The sequence below is a fragment of the Mustela erminea genome, chromosome 4 (assembly GCF_009829155.1).
Source record: "Mustela erminea isolate mMusErm1 chromosome 4, mMusErm1.Pri, whole genome shotgun sequence".
Lineage (NCBI taxonomy): Eukaryota > Metazoa > Chordata > Mammalia > Carnivora > Mustelidae > Mustela > Mustela erminea.
This window is the reverse complement of record NC_045617.1, coordinates 99,692,071-99,712,676: the sequence shown is the minus strand read 5'-3', so window position 1 is coordinate 99,712,676 and position 20,606 is coordinate 99,692,071. Positions and strand designations below refer to the sequence as shown.

The following is a 20,606-nucleotide window of genomic DNA, read 5'->3' as shown; positions in this document are numbered from 1 at the left end:
TTTTAGTCAAAGTGATTGGTCAACTGTGTGAAGTAATTCTGAAAGGTCAAGCACTGGAAAATGTCCCAAACAATGAGGCGACCCAGGGTTATTTATGACTTTGGCACAAGCCCTTCGGTAGAAGGGCAAACAGGGAAACTTAGTTGGACTGATTTGAGGAGAAAATGGGCAGCAACATGATAGAGGCTACAGATACAAATACATACAATACATCTGAGAAGTTTGCTTTTGAAGAAGTGGAGAGAAATATGGCCTCATCTAGAGGAGGAAATGGACTAAATTGAAAGCTTTCTTTTGTTGCACTGGTTTTAAATAGAAGAGTTTGTGTACCATTAAACAGAGGTAGAAATTGGCTAGCAGAGACAGGGCAGGGAGGTTGCTGGGTACGAGTAGGATGAACTGATACAGCAAAGTTCCTGAAAAGGTGGTTCTATCTATAACCCAAAGTACCAGTGTCGGGGCTGGCTTTTGAAAGAGGACTCCTCCGTTGTAACAAGGCAAAGAAAGAGAGTTTTTAGTCTTCTTCCTGGTGGATTTGTAGATTTGGTATTAGAACATTTAATGTGTTCTGATACAATGGCTTTTACTGCCTTTTCAACAAACCCTCTTCCTTCAGGTGTTAGGGAGCCAAAGTATTCTAAATCCTTGCTACTCCACGGCTATGTGTGGTCTTTAGACCAGCAATATCAGCAACACCTGTGAACTTATTAGAAAAACAGAATCTCGGGCTCCAGCCCAGACCTACCTTATCAAAACTGATTTTTTAAAAAAGATTTTATTTATTTATTTGACAGACAGAGATCACAAGTAGGCAGAGAGGCAGGCGGTGGGGTGGGGAGGCAGGGTCCCCACTGAGCAGAGAGCCTGATGCGGGGCTCCATCCCAGGACCCTGGGATCATGACCTGAGCCGAAGGCAGAGGCTTTAGCCCACTGAGCCACCCAGGCGCCCCTCAAAACTGATTTTTAATAAAGTTCCCAAGTAATTTTCTGCTTACTTCTTAAAGGACCTTTCCATAATCATCTAATCATTATCATAAATACTTATCTAAAGCTGATTTTTATCATATTACTAAGAAGAGAGTTGAATGCCTTGGCCCTTAACTGGAATCAAGGAGGGGGAAACATGAAGGATCACCTGGGAATGATCCTCTGTTAGCTTTGTAAACCGTACAATAAAGTTCTTTGATATACTTCTGACACATTTGAAGCTGGATGGCTATGTGTGAAAACAAAGAATTTTTTTAAAAAAAATCAAAAGAGTTTTCCCTGCTAAAAAGCTGAATGGAATTTAAGACTAAGTGGTAACTAAGATGCCAACTAGTGAGCTGAGAGGTTTGGGAAGTCTGGAAGCCAATACATATGGCATCACAGAGTCTTAGAGTTGGAATTATATCAAGGATGAGCTAAGCCCAGTGCCCAGCTGGAGTGAGAGTCCCTACATCACCTTTTACCTCCCCACTTCCACTCATAAGGAACTGGCTCCTTTTCATCATTAGGACCCATTTTAATCATTAAGAGCCAGTTGCTATCAGAGTTTTCTTTCCTTACTTTTAATATTTCCCAGGAATATCTGCCCATCGGGCCCAATTTTGGCCACAATAGGGTATAAGAATGTTCGCTAAATCCACTTGTTGCCCAACAACCCCCAATACACTTGCACAGGTGTTTCATCCATCGTAAGTCCTCTCTCGGTATTTTCTTCAGATTGTCCCAACAGTCACAGCTTCCGAAGTTCTCTTCGTTCCCGCCACTCCTTCAGGGCGCAGAATAATTTCCTAGTGTGCCAACACGCAAAGCAATGCCTAACACATCATCCGACAAATGAAAAATAATTATAACGTGAATTTTCCAGGACCTATTTTTCCATTATTACAGTCTAATATCACATTAACTCTTATCAGCTGTTTCACATCCTTGGTGTCTATTAAAAACTTGTGGTCAGTTGTAATCCTCTGATTTTGTTTGTTTGTTTTCATATGGAGTGTTGCCGAAGTAGGTATTTCTACACCTGCCCGTGTGCTAGAGTGTGTGTTAGTCTCAGACATCCCTGGGGATCACTGGAGAGTCAAGCACTGGTCCCAGACCTCACTCTGTGCAACTATACCATGACCCTAATCGTGTTGACGCCATATCTGAGGTACCAAAGAAAGCACTTTGTCCTCCTGAACATGCGCTCCACTTCTAAAGAACAGCCTATTTATAAACTCGATCTTTTCAGAGGACCTGAGGTGACCAGGGGATTGACGTTTCTAGAAGCTAATTTTTTCTTCACCAACTTCCCTTCTTCTTACCAAGTATGTACCCTGATATCCCTGCTTCCAACCATTCAAGTCCCACCAAATTAATTTTTTTCCTTGCACCCAGGCTGACGGACTCTTGACTTACTTATTTTTTTGTTTAAACAGCTGAGCAGGCCAAGAAACCCAACCCCTCTCCACCAACCAGAGCCCCGCCTCTGCCCCAGGAGGCCTGGAGTTGAAGGCCAAAGAGGGAGAGGGGACTGTACTCTGGGTGGGGGAGCGTGGGCTCTGCTGCCTCATCCAGTAGGACCGCAAGGGTCACTCTAAAAATTGCTGCTGCTGGGACTCCTCAGGTGGCTGCTGGTGGCTCCTCACTGCAGTTTCCTTTCCCTCCGTCCCTCTCTCTCCCCACAGATTGCTTCCCAAGAGGAGCCTCCTGCTGAAAACTCATCATTACACATCCCGACACCACACAAGAGGGTAAGGAGCTGGGACCACGATCTCCAATTCCTGACTTCTAGATTCTAGGGTGCGTATGCGTGGGTGGGTGGGAGAGGGTGGAGGTATCTGTGTGCTTGTGGTAGGGGGGCTGTGCCACTGACAGGCAGTCTATAGCCGGACCACACGGCTCATGTTCTGGATCTGAAATCGGGAGCCAGAACACATTCTCTCCCAGTGTAAGGAATGCCAGAGATCAGAAGAATGTCATAGTAACAGAAATGCGTGAGAGGGCTGCTTTTAAAAAGTAAAATGACCTGTCATTTCCATGAATAATTTTCAGTCTCTAAAGCCTAAAACATGTTCACCTTCCTTTATAGAGAAAGGAGGGACAAAGTAAAATTTGTAGGTTTTGTTCACAAAGTTTTGAATTCCGTCTTCATTTTTATCAGGAACCATGTAAACATTCAGTACCTGATAGGTTTAGATGAAATACAATCAGTTTAATTCAATCGGTAACACAAAAGTCAGAGAACTCCTTGAAGTCCCAGAAATATCCATATTGGCAACATAGAAACTCCCCCTATAAAAAGAACACAGGTTTTACTTAACCATAAAATGAGTTTTTGTTCTTAATGTGCACCTTTGGCTATCCTGACCTCAGTTTTACGTTAGAAAACTGGAAAACCCCCAGTTGGAAAACCCCCCCTTAAGTCGGACTTCACTTAAAATGGCAAGTGGCAGAAGCTGGAATGTTTCTATTCCCGGAGTCCGTGCTGATGAGCTAGAACAGATGCAGCGACTGGAATGTGACAGGACAGGGCAAAGGCACAGCTGATTTGCCCCTTTGGCAAAGACACATTCTGGGATCCCAGTTCATTCTGGCATGAGAGTGACAGTGACACTTTTACACACATGGCTTTGCAGCTTGCCCTGTGTAGAGTCTCTCCCAGGAGGCAAGAAGGCGGCAGAAAAGAGAATGTTCTTAAATATAAAGTGACAATTCTTTTCTATAATCGGTTGTAGAGGTTTGCATCTGAGGGCTGTGTCAAGCCAGGAGGAGCTTCTCTCTAGGGTAATGCCTCCACAGGGACTTGCCGGCTCCTCAAAGAGAGTAGAATTACATCACCATTTCTTGTCTTCACTGTCCTCAGCCCAAAGGTTCTAGGTCTATTTTGGGTCATGGGTCTTTTTCAGAACCTCAAGGAAGCTCTAGGCCCGCTCCTCAGAAAAAGACACATAAACACACATGCGTAACATGTTTCTTAATATTCTAGAAATTTCCATGGAATTCATGGACTCACTTGAAACGCAAACCAGAGCAGGGTTGCTAGATAAAATACAAAACACCCAAGACTCCATTTGAATTTCAGATAAACCACACACCAGTTTTTTGTATAAGCATGTCCCAAAATAGTGTGAGAGATATACTTATTCTAAAATATGATTCATGGTTGATCTGAAATTCAAATTTAACTGGACATCTTGTATTTTTATTGGCTAAATCTGGCAACCTAGACCCCACTGCATACCTCCTAGGTGAAGAATCCCCTGTCCCAGATGGTGTGTCTCTATCTGATACAGTTGATCGTAGGTTTCTGAAAAAACATATTGAGGGGAAAAGAGATACCAGACCAGACTTTGACAGTTCTGGCAGCAAAAGCCAGCTGTTTATTCTTAACTCTGTGTAAAGTTTTAGAAGAGAAAGTTACACATATCCCCATCTAATAGATGTTTAAACCGAATTCCTAATTCATTGATGTTTTGCTACAGGTCTATTAGATGGTTAGAGCAAAAAGAACACTAAAACTCGATTTCCAGTTCTGTGACAACCAGAGAGACATGAATCTGAAAAATTACATTTCCAACCACCCCTTCCCACACACAAACACACAAAAGACTAGGAAGAGAAAGAGCTGTTTTCCTGAAATTCCAATAAAATCCAAACCAAAAGTTTTAGCACTGGATCCTTGTGTCCTGTATGCAGCCTTGGTGAATGGAATTGTAGTTAACTTTGTGCATAGTTTCTATATACTTAGATAAAGCCAGGCATAATTCTTTAGCTAAATTAAAACATATGGAATAAATATTTGTTTCTAAACAACAAATTGGGTTGGGTTGATAATTTCATATTCAACCCAACACTTAAAAGGAAGTACTTTGTGCTCTGATCAGAGCAACCAATTCATGCAGAATCTCCTTGAACCTCTTTCTGTTTTTGGCTTACCCAACCTATGGGAGTTTTCTGTCTTTACTACCTATAACAGAATTAAGAAATCCACAGGTTTACTTCATCCTCTGATTTATTTTAAACTCAAAAAGGCAATCCTTTTTATTTCAGTGTTTGGCGTTACAAAGAACCATTTCATGTTCTCTATATCCAAATTTTATTTGACAACCTTAGGTCTGCGTCACTCAGTCTCTCTCTTCTCATGCTGGAAAGACCTAACTTTTTAACCTGCTACAGCTTTTAACCTACCCTGCCTTTGAGGGAGGCGATTACGGTGGTCAGGACTCACTCTGGGTTTGAGTCTTTGTTGCACTATGGGTTGCACGCTTGTGTGGCCTTGGATATGTTTTCAAAGTCTCTCTGACTCTTAATCTCTTCATTTGTAAAATGAACATAATATAACCATCTCTTCAGATTTCAGTGATGCTTAAGTTTAAAAAAATAATCATAATAAAGTCATGAAAAGTATTAAACCTAGGGCTCCACACACAGTTCTCAATTAATAAATTAATATAATTATTATTTCAATTAGAAGTGGAGGTAACAGTTTACAATTAATACATAATATGGATTCATGCTCGGTGACTTATATTTAGGAATAATTATTAATGTACTTAAATTTGGCAAATACAAAAGGTAATGAAAAATACAATGGCTCACATCACTGCCCAGCTGTTTATTGGATGTCGAATGTATGATACTATCGTAATAGAAATGGCACAGGAGCCAAGGTCTGTGGTGGGCAATGGAGGAGAGTATGGAGGTGCCTTTCTATTACCCTTCTATCTAGTTGTGAATGGGCAGCTCTTCCAGGAACCCAAGAGACTGTTTTGGGTAATCCTGGACCCAGCAGAGAGAGGAAGGAGGCTGTGGTGTCCGTGACCAGAGGAAAAAAAATTCTCTTGTGTGTTCTGCACAGAATGAAGGCATAGTTCGGAAGCATAGGGAGCCTTCTATAACCCTCTGCACCCTGTCCAAAGTCTTTTCTTTCACCCAAAAAGGGAAGGACAGGAAAGGATTTGCAGTGCTTCTAAAGAGCTGTTCACCCCATACACAACCTCCCCTGCTGTAGCTGGTCTCCTTTCCAGCAACAGTCTTACTGTGGCAGGGGCTGTGGGAAAAGTGCAAGTTCTAACGGTCTCAGAGAGTGTGTATGGTTCTTCCTTTCTTTCATTCCCCCCGTTGGGAGGGCTCCGCCACCCTTGAGCTCACTGGAGCTGGGTGCGGAGGGAGAATCAAGTCTGTTGTGCTGTAAGAAAAACAGAGAAACAATCTTGAAACTCTGCTAGCTGTGGGCACCTCAGCAAGGCTGTGTGCTCCTCACCATGCAGCCCAGACCATGACCCCAGTCAAAGCCCTACAACCCCCACACACCCCCACTTCCCCTACCCCCCTACCCCCACCAATGGTAGCCATGGCGACTGCCCAGGTACCAAGCCCAGAGAATCCCTGAGCAGCTGGCCACAAGGCACTCACTCAGTTTTAAAAAAAAGAAAAAGAAAAAAGCTTTAAAAAAATAACAATAACTAAAATCCTCATCCAACTCTGAATTAATATATAAGGGAATCAATGAGAATGGGGTGCTTTCAAAATTTATTACTTAATGTCTATGTTATACTCTAGATTTGCCCAGCTTTACAGGGGTGAGTGGTCCTCAGGTTTCTCTGAGGCATCTGTGGAGTCCTGATTGGAGGAAGAGGACACAGACTAAGAACACCTGGGCAGGTGGAGAGACAGCCTCACCTCCAAGGTGCACACCTAGGAAAAGGATGTAGTGGCAACACTCGTAAAGAAAGATTGAATTTGCGAGCATATCTGAGAAAATATGGCCACTAGGAAGTGGAATGTAAGCTCTGATTTCGTGGTCTGTTAAATGGTCTCCTGACTGTTTCTCTCCCTCTGCCTCCCCTAGAGCTAAAAAAGCCACTTACCTCTACAGAGTGATTTTTTTTAATTTTTTATTTTTTATAAACCTATAATATATTTTTAACCCCCGGGATACAGGTATGTGAATAACCAGGTTTACACACTTCACAGCACTCACCATAGTCTGCAGAGTGATTTTAAGGGCTCTAAAAGCTCTCTCGTATTTTAAAAATGTATATATTAAAATATTGTTTTAAATATTACTTAATAGGAGCACCTGGCAGGCTCAGTCAGTAGAGCATGTGACTCGATCTCAGGGTTGTGGGTTCAAACCCCACATCGAGTGTAAAAATTACTTGAAAATAAAATCTTTGAAAATGTTAATAATATTAAAATCAAATTAATTGAATCAATTGATGTTATTTAAAATAACATTTATAGAATAAAATGACATATCCATAATAAACAGTTACCCCTTGAATAGCACAGAGGTTTGGGGTGCCAGCCTCCTCCATAATAAAAAATCGGAATATAACTTGACTCCCCCAAAACTGAACTAGTGCCATACACAAGTTACCGGAGAAACAAACTCTTTATGCAGAGAAGATTAAGGGCACACAGCATGTTTAGAGAATACTTGCAACACTTGAGCTCACTGCAATAGTACCAGTGAGTTCTACCACATTCTTAGGTAGTGTAGTATGGACCACCGTTGCTTTTATGCAGCTATGACTTCATACTGTAGCTTCACATCTGTTTACATTTCTCTCAACTATAAATGGTGCCATGCATGTGGTCTGTAAGCATTTGTATGCCTAAGTTTTGACAAATTCTAACTTTTTATAACAGATTTGTGTATATCTCATGGTGGTAAACAATAAAACAGGCTAGTATCTATGTATGTTTTATGCATTCATGACAGACCAAACTTTTCCTTAATTTTTTCAATATTTCTAGACTACATGGTTCATCCTTTTTTTTTTTTTTTTTTTCAAATTATTGCAAATCTCCAAAAATATACTTCTTGAAAAAAACCTGTGTGAGTGGACCCATGCAGTTCAGACTTGGGCTGTTCAAGAGTCAACTGTGTGTCCATATATATAGATATATATACCCGGACATACATAAAGGAAATAAAAAGTGGCAACAGGAAATAAGAGAAGGAAGGACTGGAAGAACTACCAATTCCCCTAGGGCCTCATATTGTCTTCTCCATTCCTGGAGATTTTGTAATCCTTCTTGATCACAAAGGAATTTATTGAGTCCAAACTCTTCTCAGCATCCAACATCCTTTATATATTGACCTAATATGCCCACCAACTGTCTCCATCCTTTATATATTGGCCTAATATGCCCACCCACTGTCTCCTTCATGACTCAGCTATCTGAGTCTATGCATACCATGCTGAGTCATGGCTCCCTGCTTCAGCATGAGGCATTTCCTCTACTTCTAATGACCTTCTCCTTCCTATACCCACTCCTCTTAAAAATTCTTGGTTTGGTACCAGGACCAGCAAGACTCCTATTAACTGCAAATCTTCCCATCCCAACACCACTTCATCAAAATGATCAGAGAACATACTCTGTATGACTTCAGTGCTTTTAAATTTATGGAAACGTGTTTTATGGTCCAAAATAGGGTCTGCCTTGGTGAGTGTATCATGTACACTTGAGAACAATTTGTATTCTGCATTTGTTGAGTGTAATGTTCAAGAAATACCAATTAAGTCAGGGTGATTAATAATGTTCTTCAGATAATCTATAGCTTTACTGATTTTTTTTTGTCTAGTAGGTCTGTCAGTGTCTGAGAGACAGTTATGAACATTTTCAAATATAATTGAGGAATTGGCTATTTCTCCCTTTAATTCAGTCACATTGTTTTCCTTCACATAATTTTGAAAGTCTGTTATTTGCACATATAAATGTACATGTCTTATACCTGTGATGATTTGACCTTCTAATCATTATGAAATTCCCTCTTCATCACTGATAATTTTTTTTTCTTGAGGTGTATTTCACCTGGATATTAACATATCCACTCCAGTCTTCTTAGGTCTACCATTTCTATGGTAAATCTTTTTGTGCCCATTTATTTTTTTACCTATCTGTGTCTTTGTATTTATATTGAGTCTTTTGTAGATGGCATATATTTGGGTCTTGCCTTTCTTATCCATTCTGAAATCCTGTGCCTTCTAATTACAATGTTTCACCCTTTAGCATTTAATATAATGAATAATATAATTGGATTTAGGTTGACCATTAAATTATTTGGAGGCTTTTTTTTTTTGTCTCCTCTAATTTTTGTCCCTCTGTTCCAATTTTCCTGCCCTCTTTTGAATGCCATTAAATTTACCTATTGGGTTTTTTCAGCTATATTTTGCATTCTTTAAGTGATTGTTTTAGGGCTCTGCTATCCATTACCAGTCATCAGTTCACATGTAGCTATTAAGCACTTGAAGCGCAGCTTGTCCAAAATGAGCCATGCTATAAATATAAAACACACCTTGTGTTTTGAAGATTTAGGATTAAAAATATGTAAAATATCACATTAATAATTTCATTCCAATTACATGTTGAAATGATAATATTTTATAAATACTAGGTTGAATAAACTCTACCATCAAAATCAATTTCACCTGGTTCTTTTTAACATTTTAATGTTCCTACTGGAAATTTTTTAATTGCATATGTGACTCATGTTATATCTCTATTGGCAAGCACTACTCTAGAGATTATGATATACAGTTAAACTCTCACAACTATAGAAGTTAATACTTATTACTTCACATAAAATATAGAAACCTTGCAACTGTAAGATTCACTTACCATCACTCCGTCCTTTATGCTGTAATAATCATATGTGCTACATCCAGAAATGTTAGAATCTCCATGAGAAGATGTTACCAGTTTTGCTTTGAAGAGTTATATGAATTTTAAAGAAGTTCAGAGTCTTTTATATGCATCCAGATATTTATTATTTCTCATGTTCTTCATTCCTTCATTCCCCTTTGGGATCTCTCTTGCCCAGAATTCCCAGCTCACTTTCCAGGGGATGTGGTTGCCACAAACCCTCTGCTTCTTCAATGCAGCGATACTTTCTGTTGGAGTTGTTGCTGCCCTGTAAAGTACCAATTGCAGTCTGCTCTTAGGTGAAAAGCCATCCAAAAAAATCCCCCTAAAGTCAAAATCCACAAAAGCACCCCAAAATCTGTTAAGGGTTGGGGGACTCATGCTATGCTATTTCTTTTTTCCAACTCTTGATTCCTCTTTGAAATTATCCTGTTTTTTATACTCCCTACAGACCGTGGATAGTTTCCCCTACTTCTCTCCCTACCCCCTCCAACCCATGCCCCCCCACCCTCACTCCCTAGAGCTCCTTCTTAAACTCAAGTGGTTCTTCTTCGGAGGGTGGGGTTTTCCCAACAATATTATGATATTCCTAAAGGCAGAGAGTGAGCTAGTCAGCAATCTGTCAAACTCAATTTAGGATACTTGAGGATGCTCCAATTATGTGTGATATAGGGGAATAACAATGTAGCAAAGGAAGATTTGAAACTGGAAATCATATATTAGTGGCCCTGCAGTTCACCTTTGGATTCCTTTGGAATTCCCTGCTGACCCTTTGCCTCCTTGGCCTCATCATATCGCTATGTTGTCAAGGCCAGATTCTCTCTTTTCTCCAGACACCTCAGAATTACACCCTGTCCCTGGGACAAGAATGATTGAGTACAGTATACAGTTGTTAAAATAAAGAGATCCTTCTGTACAGAGTTGGTAAATGGGCTAATAAACAGCCAAATGAGCTCCCCTTGAAGCCCTTCTACCCCTCCATCCTTCCCCGAGAAGCCCCTGGGCCCCACTATTATCCAGCAACTGAAGACTTACACAGAGTCCTTCAGGGAAGCCTCTGGAACCCCGCTCCAGACCTGTGGCCTGTGAATCCGTACTATTTAGTAGGTGCCATGTTTTATCAGTTGTTGAATATTTGAATACCACCCTGCACTCTAGCAAGGAAAACAGGAGTTCCCCCTTCTCCACAGAGACACCTTCCAAGCCCCTTGGTGCTGCCTAAAATTGCAAATAGTTCTGAAGCTTCGATACACTATGTTTTTTCCTATACATATACTTGTGATAAAGTTTATTTTATAAGTTAGACAACAGTAAAATATTAACAACAGTAACTAATAATGAAATAGAACAATTATAACAACATACTATATCAAAGTTATGTGAACGTGGTCTCTCTCTCTCTCTCAAAATATCCTATTGTTCCGTGCTCAGAACAGAACTTCTTCTTGCGGGGATGGGAGATGATAAAATGCCTGTATGATAAGAAGATAAGAGGAATGGTGTAGGCATTGTGACTTAGCATTAGGATAACACTGACCTTCTGATGATATGTCAGGAGGATCATTGCTTCCTGACCACAGCTGACCACGGGTAACTGAAACCAAGGAAAGCAAAACCACAGATAAAAAGGGGACTACTGTAATCATTTACCGATAGATAAACAGAATATTTACCATTTCAGTCTAAAATATTCACGTTACTCCTCAAGGTCAGGATTGCCTTCAAAATAAGGAGTGGTCATGAGCCCTACATCTCCATGAATAGAAACATCTCCAAAGGGGTTCTTCCAGGAAAATAGACAAAACTTTTCCCAAAGATACATTGGTGCTTCTATTCATATGGTAGAAACTGATGCTTTAAAAAAAAAAAAAAATTCTGCTGTGCTTCCCTAGTTACTTGTTATCAATTTGTACTTGTCCTGTCTTGTCTGTCTCACATAACTTACATATCATATGGCTCCATCCTTCCCAGAATGATGCTGCCCACACAGCAGTAGGTGTCTGATAACTGAACAAAATTTTTAAAATTTTTTTAATTTAAAATTTGCTCCAGAAAAGTCCATCACAGGGACACTTGCCACCTAAGTCAAATGCATTTGAAGACTAAACTGATGGTGGGTTGGAAATCTGTTTCACAAGGTAAGGCTGCATCTGTCATTGCTTGCAAGAAAGAATGAGGAAGGACAAATGGGCTGTAGTTTGTAGACAAATACGAATATGAATATGACAATTTGAGCTTAATGAGGAAGACAAAGTCCCTGGCAAAGGGATAGATTTCTGTTTCCCACCCACTTGCTTTACTTCTTCCACATGGAAAGGAATAAGGACAAACACAATAGAAAGGTTATAGAATTTTTAAACATACTTTCCCATAATTAAACTGAAGGGCTTTTCAAGGGGGATCAAAGCCGGGTTTTACCCTTCAGGGTGAACTCAGCAGTGTGACTTAAGAGAGATACATACACATAAAAACACACACCCCTCAAGAAAACTATGAAACACCGAAATACTTAAATGTCCATCAGTCGAAGCATGGCATAAGTTTTGTATATCTTTAGTATGGGAGACTATGAGAGAGTCAAGTATCATATGGTTTCACTTATGGAGCATAAGGGAGGACATTGGGAGATGGAGAGGAGAAGTGAGTTGGGGGAAATCAGAGGGGAAGACAAACCATGAGAGACTGTGGACTCTGAGAAACAAACAGGGTTTGGGGGTGGGGCGGGGGGTGGGGTGAGCCTGGTGGTATTAAGGAGGACACGTATTGCATGGAGCACTGGGTGTGGTGCATAAACATTTTGGATCACTGAAAAAAAAATTAAATAAAATTTTTTAAAAAGAATGATGTAAATTTATGTGTGTAGCAATCTGGAAGGAGACCCATTAGTTACTGCTAGGCGAACAAAGCAAACTGCCCAATAACAAAGCATAAAAATGCTTTGATGCAAGTTCTCCTAGAGGGGCTGGAAGTGACTTATATTGGCTCATGGGAGGCAGTTGTTACATTTTCATGAATTTGACAGGCTGGTTGTTAAACAGTAGACACTTTAAAATCAGGTACAATGAGTGTATTTGCACCAAAGAAATCTACACCTTACAAATAAGGGCTCTCCCCCCAGCCCCACTACCATCCCCAATCCCTTACCTCCTTAGAGAGCTGGTTTATCAGCACACCACTGCTCAAAAATGTGCAAATACAAGTTTGTGTAAGCATAGCCAGTTATCTGAAATAATATATACCAAACCGTGAATTGTTGAATTTACGCATACTGATTTTGTAATCTTTTCTTTAAAGATTTTATTTATTTATTTGACACACAGAGAGAGACAGGGAGTGAGGGAACACAAGCAGGGGGAGTGGGAGAGGGAGAAGCAGGCTTCCCATGGAGCAGACAGCCTGATGGGGTGCACAACCCCAGGACCCTGGGATCATGACCTGAGCTGAAGGCAAATGCTTAACAACTGAGCCACCTAGCCACCCCTGATTTTATAATCTTAAAAATGGAGGAAAAAAAAAAAAGAATAGTCTCACAAAAAAGTGAATGCTACCACGCTATAAGTATAATCAATTGAAAAGTCCAAGTGTAACATCTTCTGATAACTATGCTCAGAATTTTGAAAAATCCTAAAACAATTTAATCAATGGTATTTTAAAGGTTCTGCATGTATTTGCTAAACTTAATATATTTCAAGTCTGTTTAATACTAAAGCTGCTTAGAGCTGCCTTAAAGGATCACACCACTTCTTACAGGTTTAAATACTGGTTCAAATATTGGGGCGCCTGGGTGGCTCAGATGGGTAAGCATCCAGCTCTTAGTTTTGGCTCAGGTCATGATCTCAGGGTCCTGAGATTGAGCTTGCGTTGGGTTCTGCACTGGGTATGGAGTCTGCCTAAGATTCTCTCTCTTCCTCCCTCTGCCCCTCCCCTAATCACTTGCACTCACTCTCTCTCTCTCTAAAAACAAACACACGAACAAAACTGGCTCAAATATTTATAACACTGACAATAGAAAATGGTTCTATTATATATGGAACCATATGTATATAGAATCCATATAAATATGTCCTTATGAGGATATATCTCTATGAGCACATTCCTACACTTAGATTTAATGTCAAAGCAAAGACTGTATCAGTCATACTCGCATCAACAATGCATGGGGAGTGCCACAGCAAAATCTGATTATTGTGAACACTAAAAAATATTTTAACCATCTGATAAGCAAAATGTGTCCACCAAAAAGTAAAAAGATCTCTGTGTTTCAGTTGACAGTTCCCTGATTATAGTTTAGTTTTAAAAAAAATATGTTGATCAACTATTTGTATTTTATTTTCTGTGAACAACCTAGTTTCCTAGTCACAGCCTTTGAGAATTTTGAGTTGAATTACCTTTTCCTTATTAACTAATTGTTGGAGTTTCTTTAAACATGTTAGTTAACCATTTGTCAAGAATGTTACAAACATCTTTCACTATCAATGCTTGTCTTTTAAACATCTGATGTTTTATAGAAGTTGTGGGGTTTTGTTGCTGTTGCTGCTGTTGTTTGTATTCAGATGTTTCAGTCTTTTCCCTATGACTTCTGGATTTTCCCTATGACTTCTGGCCCTTAAGAGGGCCTTTCCTACCCTAAAATTAAAACAAATAAAAACCTACTTTGTTCTAGTTTTTTCTGTGTGTGTGATCTAGCAATTTCATCCATCTGGACGTTATTTTAGTGACTGCAGAGAGTAGAAATCAGTTGAACTAATGTATCGTTTCAAGTCCTTACCCATTGATTTTTAAGTTCCATATTTATTCTGATATGTGTGTGTGTATATATATATATATATATATATATATATATATATATATACACACATTTTATATGGATTCCTGAACCTCAGTATTTTTCTGAGGAAAACTTTAGAATTTTAATCTTTAAGCCCTTCAGGTGATGTTTATTCCATATTTATTCTGATATGTATATATATATACATTTATATATATATATATACACACATTTTATATGGATTCCTGAACCTCAGTATTTTTCTGACGAAAACTTTAGAATTTTAATCTTTAAGCCCTTCATGTGATGTTTAACTACTATTCTGTAATTGCTGTACATCTAAATCAGAGACTATCTGGTCATTTCTGCTGAATAAAATGACTTGGCATAAGGAGAGGGTGGTGGGGTTATGGACACTGGGGAAGGTATGTGCTATGGTGAGTGCTGTAAAGTGTGTAAACCTGGCGATTCACAGACCTGTACTCCTGGGGCTAATAATACATTATATGTTTATAAAAAATTTTTAAAAATTAGTAAAATGACTTGGCAGTATAGCTACTGGGAGGTCACATTTGATAGTATAAATCTTTCTAGAATTGTCTTCAGTGCTTGATGCTGAAGTAAACTCAATAAAATGTGCATTTAGTTTAATGTAAGTCTTTAAATCCCCTTTGAAGTTTAATCTACATTATGTCATTTAAAAACTATTATGGAAAAGAACGGTTTCTCAATGTAGCATTTCAAAGTCCAAAGAGCTGTTAAAATAAAACCATGCTTTTTTTTTTTTTTTTTTTTTTTTAGCAATATCTTGCCTGTGACAGTGTGTTTGCCAACATGGCCCCCAAAAAGAAGACTGTGAAAAAGAGCAAAGGAGATATTAATGAGATGACCATAATCGTAGAAGATAGCCCTCTGAACAAACTAAACACTTTGAATGGGCTCCTAGAAGGAGGCAATGGCTTTAGCTGCCTTTCTTCTGAATTAACAGATGCTTCTTATGGCCCCAACCTCTTGGAAGGCTTAAGTAAAATGAGGCAGGAGAACTTCCTTTGCGACCTAGTCATTGGCACCAAAACGAAGTCCTTTGATGTTCACAAGTCAGTGATGGCTTCGTGCAGTGAATACTTCTACAACATCCTAAAAAAAGACCCATCTACCCAAAGGATAGATCTCAACGATATCTCACCGCTGGGCCTGGCTACTGTCATTGCATATGCCTATACTGGAAAGCTGACGCTCTCTTTGTATACTATAGGAAGCATTATCTCTGCTGCTGTCTATCTTCAGATCCATACCCTTGTAAAGATGTGCAGTGATTTTCTGATACGAGAGATGAGTGTTGAGAATTGCATGTACATTGCTAACATTGCTGAAACATACTCCCTGAAAAATGCCAAAGCAGCAGCCCAAAAATTTATCCGGGATAACTTCCTTGAATTTGCAGAATCAGATCAGTTTTTGAAACTTACATTTGAGCAAATTAATGAACTTCTCATAGATGATGACTTACAGTTGCCTTCTGAAATAGTAGCATTCCAGATTGCAATGAAATGGTTAGAATTTGACCAAAAGAGAGTGAAATATGCTGCAGATCTTCTGAGCAATATCCGCTTTGGTACCATCTCTGCACAAGACCTGGTCAATTATGTTCAGTCTGTACCAAGAATGATGCAAGACGCTGATTGTCACAAACTTCTTGTAGATGCTATGAACTACCACTTACTTCCATATCGTCAAAACACATTGCAGTCTAGGCGCACAAGAATCCGCGGGGGCTGTCGAGTCCTCGTCACTGTTGGGGGACGTCCAGGCCTTACGGAGAAGTCCCTTAGTAGAGACATCCTGTACAGAGACCCTGAAAATGGATGGAGCAAGCTTACAGAAATGCCAGCCAAGAGTTTTAATCAGTGTGTGGCTGTGATGGATGGATTTCTTTATGTGGCTGGTGGTGAAGACCAGAATGATGCTAGAAACCAAGCCAAGCATGCAGTCAGCAATTTCTGCAGGTATTTGATCCTTTATTCGGAACTGAAATGGTTCAGTATTGTGAGGAAATTGCTCTGACATAGAAGTAAATGAGTCCTGCCTGTTAGCTTAGTTCACTGGCTCAGTAAATCAGTAATGCCACATTACATATATACAAAAGTCCACATTACATCAAGTATATGCATATATAAAATGCACTCCAGATTTCTGAAGAAGCCTATGAAATGAGCTGGGAAAATGTGGTTATTCAGATCTTACATGTGAGACATCTGATACCCAGACAAGTTATACCACAAGTCAGTGGTAATTCATATTCTCTCATTTATAGTAACATTCCCTTCACTGTACACTGTTTTTCTGAAAACAAACTGGGTACAAATTTAGTTTTTAACACTGAGTAATAAGAAAGGTCAAAATAATACAGAATTTCTTTTAAATGACTATTACTGATGACTGTCAAGATTCATAATTGGCAAATACAATGAGATCATTTAAAAATGTGGCAGGTCATTAATTCTTAATATTTTTTGAAGACTGAATTCTATAAAAACTGTCCATTTCTTTCATGCACGTAGAAATAGTAAGGGTATAATATATCCTTCAGAAAATGGAATTCGAATGCCATGTTGTCTGTGTATATTTATAATAAGAACACTTTCATATATATATGAAATGTCAGGAAGTCATGCTTATATCGTGGTATAACGATATACCTCATCATAACTGATGAGGAAGATCTAAAAATTTATAAAGTATATTATTTATTATTTTATTATTTTATGTCTGTGTGTCATTTAAATGAATCCAAACAATTAACTGATTTTTGCCCTTTAATTTATAACTATAGTTAAGTTTTGATTTGGAGGTTAAATGGGACAAAAATGAAGGAACATCAAACTAATGCAGGGAGGTCTGTGTTTACAATGCTTTGGAACTACGTAAACAGTTTAAAACGGGTTTTCTAGGACTGCTTATTTTCCTCCTGCTGATAACTCTGTTGGGTACTCAACCGTTTTTGCAGTATTGGTTTCAGTACTTATGATATAATAACTGTAATATCAAACACTGAAAAGACAGATCTCTAAACTGAAAAATCTTACCTATGGATAAGGGCTAGAAAATAGAGGAATATCGAAAGTTAAGCCTCTGGTGATGCTTTTGGATATGAGTTCCATTGATCTCATTCTAAGCAGATAGAAGACTTGGTTGAGTGACGTAGCTTTACTGTTCCAGTGGCCAGATGTCTGCCAGACCTGGAGAAGTCCAGTTAGCCAACTGCTATCTAATTAAGCAGTAAGAATGAGCCAGGGATGGCTGGTGTCTGAAGATGTGTGGAACTGACTTAAATGTGGCAGGGTTCCCTTTGTGATTGCCGCAGATACCCAGCTTCCACCTGCCTCCCCCACAAGCCCCCCACAAGCCCCGTCTCATAAACACCCCTCTCCCCCCATGATGCGGGAGTACGGGAGAAGAGGGCCTGATGAGTGGCGTCTGTGGGGACTTCTCCAAGAGGCCCGATAAAGGCAGCGGTTTTATAAACGGGAGGAGGGGGAGTCGCACTTCACTGGCTGATAAACAAACCCCAGCCTGCGGGTGAGGAAGTGCGTTCTGTGCCTAGCGTAGCCTCCCTGCCTGAAGAGTGTCACAGTGACCACGCCGTGGGTTGTGGCGTCACGTGGGTCCCTGGCTGCCGCCAACCTGGCTGTCACACTTGCTCTGCCATTTTCAGATACGATCCCCGCTTCAACACCTGGATCCACCTGGCCAACATGACCCAGAAGCGCACGCACTTCAGCCTGAGCGTGTTCAACGGGCTCCTGTACGCCGTGGGCGGCCGCAATCCCGAAGGCAGCCTGGCCTCGCTCGAGTGCTACGTGCCCGCCACCAATCAGTGGCAGCCCAAGACGCCCCTGGAGGTGGCGCGCTGCTGCCACGCCAGCGCGGTCGCCGACGGCCGCGTGCTGGTGACCGGCGGCTACATCGGCAGCGCGTACTCGCGCTCCGTGTGCGCGTACGACCCCACCGGCGACTCGTGGCAGGAGCTGCCGGGCCTCAGCACGCCGCGAGGCTGGCACTGCGCGGTCACGCTGGCCGACCGGGTGTACGTGATGGGGGGCAGCCAGCTGGGGCCGCGCGGGGAGCGCGTGGACGTGCTGACCGTGGAGTGCTACAGCCCGGCCAGCGGCCAGTGGAGCTACGCGGCGCCGCTGCTGGTGGGCGTGAGCACGGCGGGCGCCTCGGCGCTGCACGGCCGCGCCTACCTGCTGGGGGGCTGGAACGAGGGCGAGAAGAAGTACAAGAAGTGCATCCAGTGCTTCAGCCCGGAGCTCAACGAGTGGACGGAGGACGACGAGCTGCCCGAGGCCACCGTGGGCGTGTCCTGCTGCACCCTCTCGATGCCCAACAGCGTGACCCGGGAGTCCCGAGCCAGCTCGGTGTCCTCGGTGCCAGTCAGTATCTGAACCCAGGTAGCTGCGGGGACGCAGGAAGGGCAAACAGGCGTTCGTGGGTTCGCGGAAAGGAAAATACGTAACATTTACTACAATGATTGTATCTTACGCCGTATCGAGGCGTCTGTCTTGGTAGTTTTGAATTCCTGGTAGGGCGGGCGTAATCTACCTCTTTAAAAAAAAAAAAAAAAAAAAAAAAAAGGCAAAATACGGGGCCCTGGCCAACAAAGAAAAGAAACCATTTATTTCAGCGGCCACTGGGTGGCAGACAGAATTCGTCGTAGGCACTCTTCCCGCCGGGGCATGGCCCCTTCGAGGATAGCGGTTACACCCACATTGGAGATTTTTCTTCTACCCTTGAGTACACATGAAGCTTATGTGAGTAAGCAATTTCAGGTACGAAAGTTGATCTTCTTCTCTCGTCTTTTTCTTTAGGAAATTAAAAGTGTTCAGTTACAGCTTTTATTTTAAAATGGAAGTCCATCTATATCCTTAAAGATTAAATTCTACGTTTAAATACAGTTTCTTTTTCCATACGCGACTGAGTAAAGAATATTGAAAGGCGTCCCATGATAACGTTCTAAAACTTAAAACAAGGTTTGACTGGAGAGTAACAGGGATTCCTCCCTGGACTGTCACACTGATCCCTTTGGTTTATCCCTTAATTCTCCTCTAATTCTGTGCCTCAGTCCCCAGGGTATTTGCTATTGAAAAATACTTGCTTTCAAAGAAGCTACCAGTCATTTAGTTTATGGTGTAAATTTTGTAAATTTCAGTCATTTTGTTGTTTCTCCTGGAAGTATTGGCACTTTAACCTTTGTCCCCTATTAAAGGAATTGCCAGTATCATGGCAGTCTTACTTTGACCCTAAAAAGATGCAACCTTGACCCTAATATAAGCCCCAAGAAGAACACCAGATAAAACTATGGCCGTAAGGACTATTAACTTAAAGCTTATATAGCCCGTAGATTATACGACTGATAGCAATAATTTGATTTCCCTCATTTTTTATATGGATGAGAATGAAGGGAACATTTGGAATTCTTGGGTTTGGCAGTAACAGGATGAATGGCTTCTCCTGTTGGTAAATGTCACCATTTCCCATTTCATAGCAATTCTCCTGATTTCCTAATTAAAACTCTAACACATTCATTTCACATGGACATAATAATGCCCTTCTGTTCTATATGTTTTAACTTCATCTGCTCCAAATTAGCTTTGCAAATTAAAATGTATCCACTGGATATCATTTTTCTTACATATTTGCCAAGTTTTAGAGCAAGGGAATGATTGTAGTAAATGATATATATTTTCCTTTCTTACAATTAATCACTCTACTCTGGTGGTTTATTTGTTTTGGAGATGTGGCCTATCAATTATGGGTTATGTGCAATTGGTTTTTGAAAAATAAAACTATTTAAATGGTTAACCATGAAATGTATGGAAATCTAACTGGGTTTTCATTAGTCCCATTTCTCCTACCCTGTGTAGCTAGGTTGTTGCTAGAGTTACAATATTTATATTTAAAATATTTTATTTGAACTGTGAAAAGTGGTTCATATAGTACACTTTGTGGAACAATTTTATATCATCGCCCCTTGTGAAAAGTTCAGTCTATGTGTATTTAACAGTAACACTTGGTAAAGCGTACAACACTGTAAACTAAGAACAAGGCATTATTAATGTAAAAACACTGGGCTGTCTCCTCACCCCACACAGAACATTCAGAGCTTCTCCAAGTAGGGAGTAGGTCTAAAGGTACCTGCTCCCTTGACTC

At 40.5% G+C, this 20,606-nt stretch overlaps 1 protein-coding gene and 1 long non-coding RNA gene across 8 annotated transcripts; one reads left to right on the top strand and one right to left on the bottom strand.

The window, feature by feature from the left end:
- Positions 1 to 963: 963 nt before the first annotated feature.
- LOC116588769 lies at positions 964 to 18,751 on the bottom strand. 6 transcript variants are annotated; one of them, XR_004285074.1, is made up of 8 exons: positions 18,641 to 18,751; positions 16,117 to 16,248; positions 10,991 to 11,097; positions 10,661 to 10,708; positions 10,365 to 10,482; positions 9,602 to 9,893; positions 3,154 to 3,262; positions 964 to 1,803 (listed from the first exon to the last, which is right to left on the bottom strand). It is a non-coding gene; the product is annotated as an uncharacterized LOC116588769 (long non-coding RNA). The 6 variants fall into 6 exon arrangements; XR_004285072.1 differs by lacking the exon at positions 10,991 to 11,097 and adding an exon at positions 11,163 to 11,219 and having other exon boundaries at positions 965 to 1,803; XR_004285071.1 differs by lacking the exons at positions 10,365 to 10,482; positions 10,991 to 11,097 and adding an exon at positions 11,163 to 11,219 and having other exon boundaries at positions 965 to 1,803.
- Positions 2,367 to 19,054, top strand: KLHL31 (kelch like family member 31). Of its 2 annotated transcripts, none has more exons than XM_032340273.1 (3): positions 2,367 to 2,721; positions 15,195 to 16,399; positions 18,109 to 19,054. In XM_032340273.1, the coding sequence occupies exons 2-3, from the start codon at positions 15,228 to 15,230 to the stop codon at positions 18,839 to 18,841; spliced, it is 1,905 nt and encodes a 634-aa protein (XP_032196164.1). In that variant the 5' UTR covers positions 2,367 to 2,721; positions 15,195 to 15,227; the 3' UTR covers positions 18,842 to 19,054. The 2 variants fall into 2 exon arrangements, with proteins under 2 accessions (XP_032196164.1, XP_032196163.1); XM_032340272.1 differs by having other exon boundaries at positions 2,369 to 2,770.
- Positions 19,055 to 20,606: the final 1,552 nt, after the last annotated feature.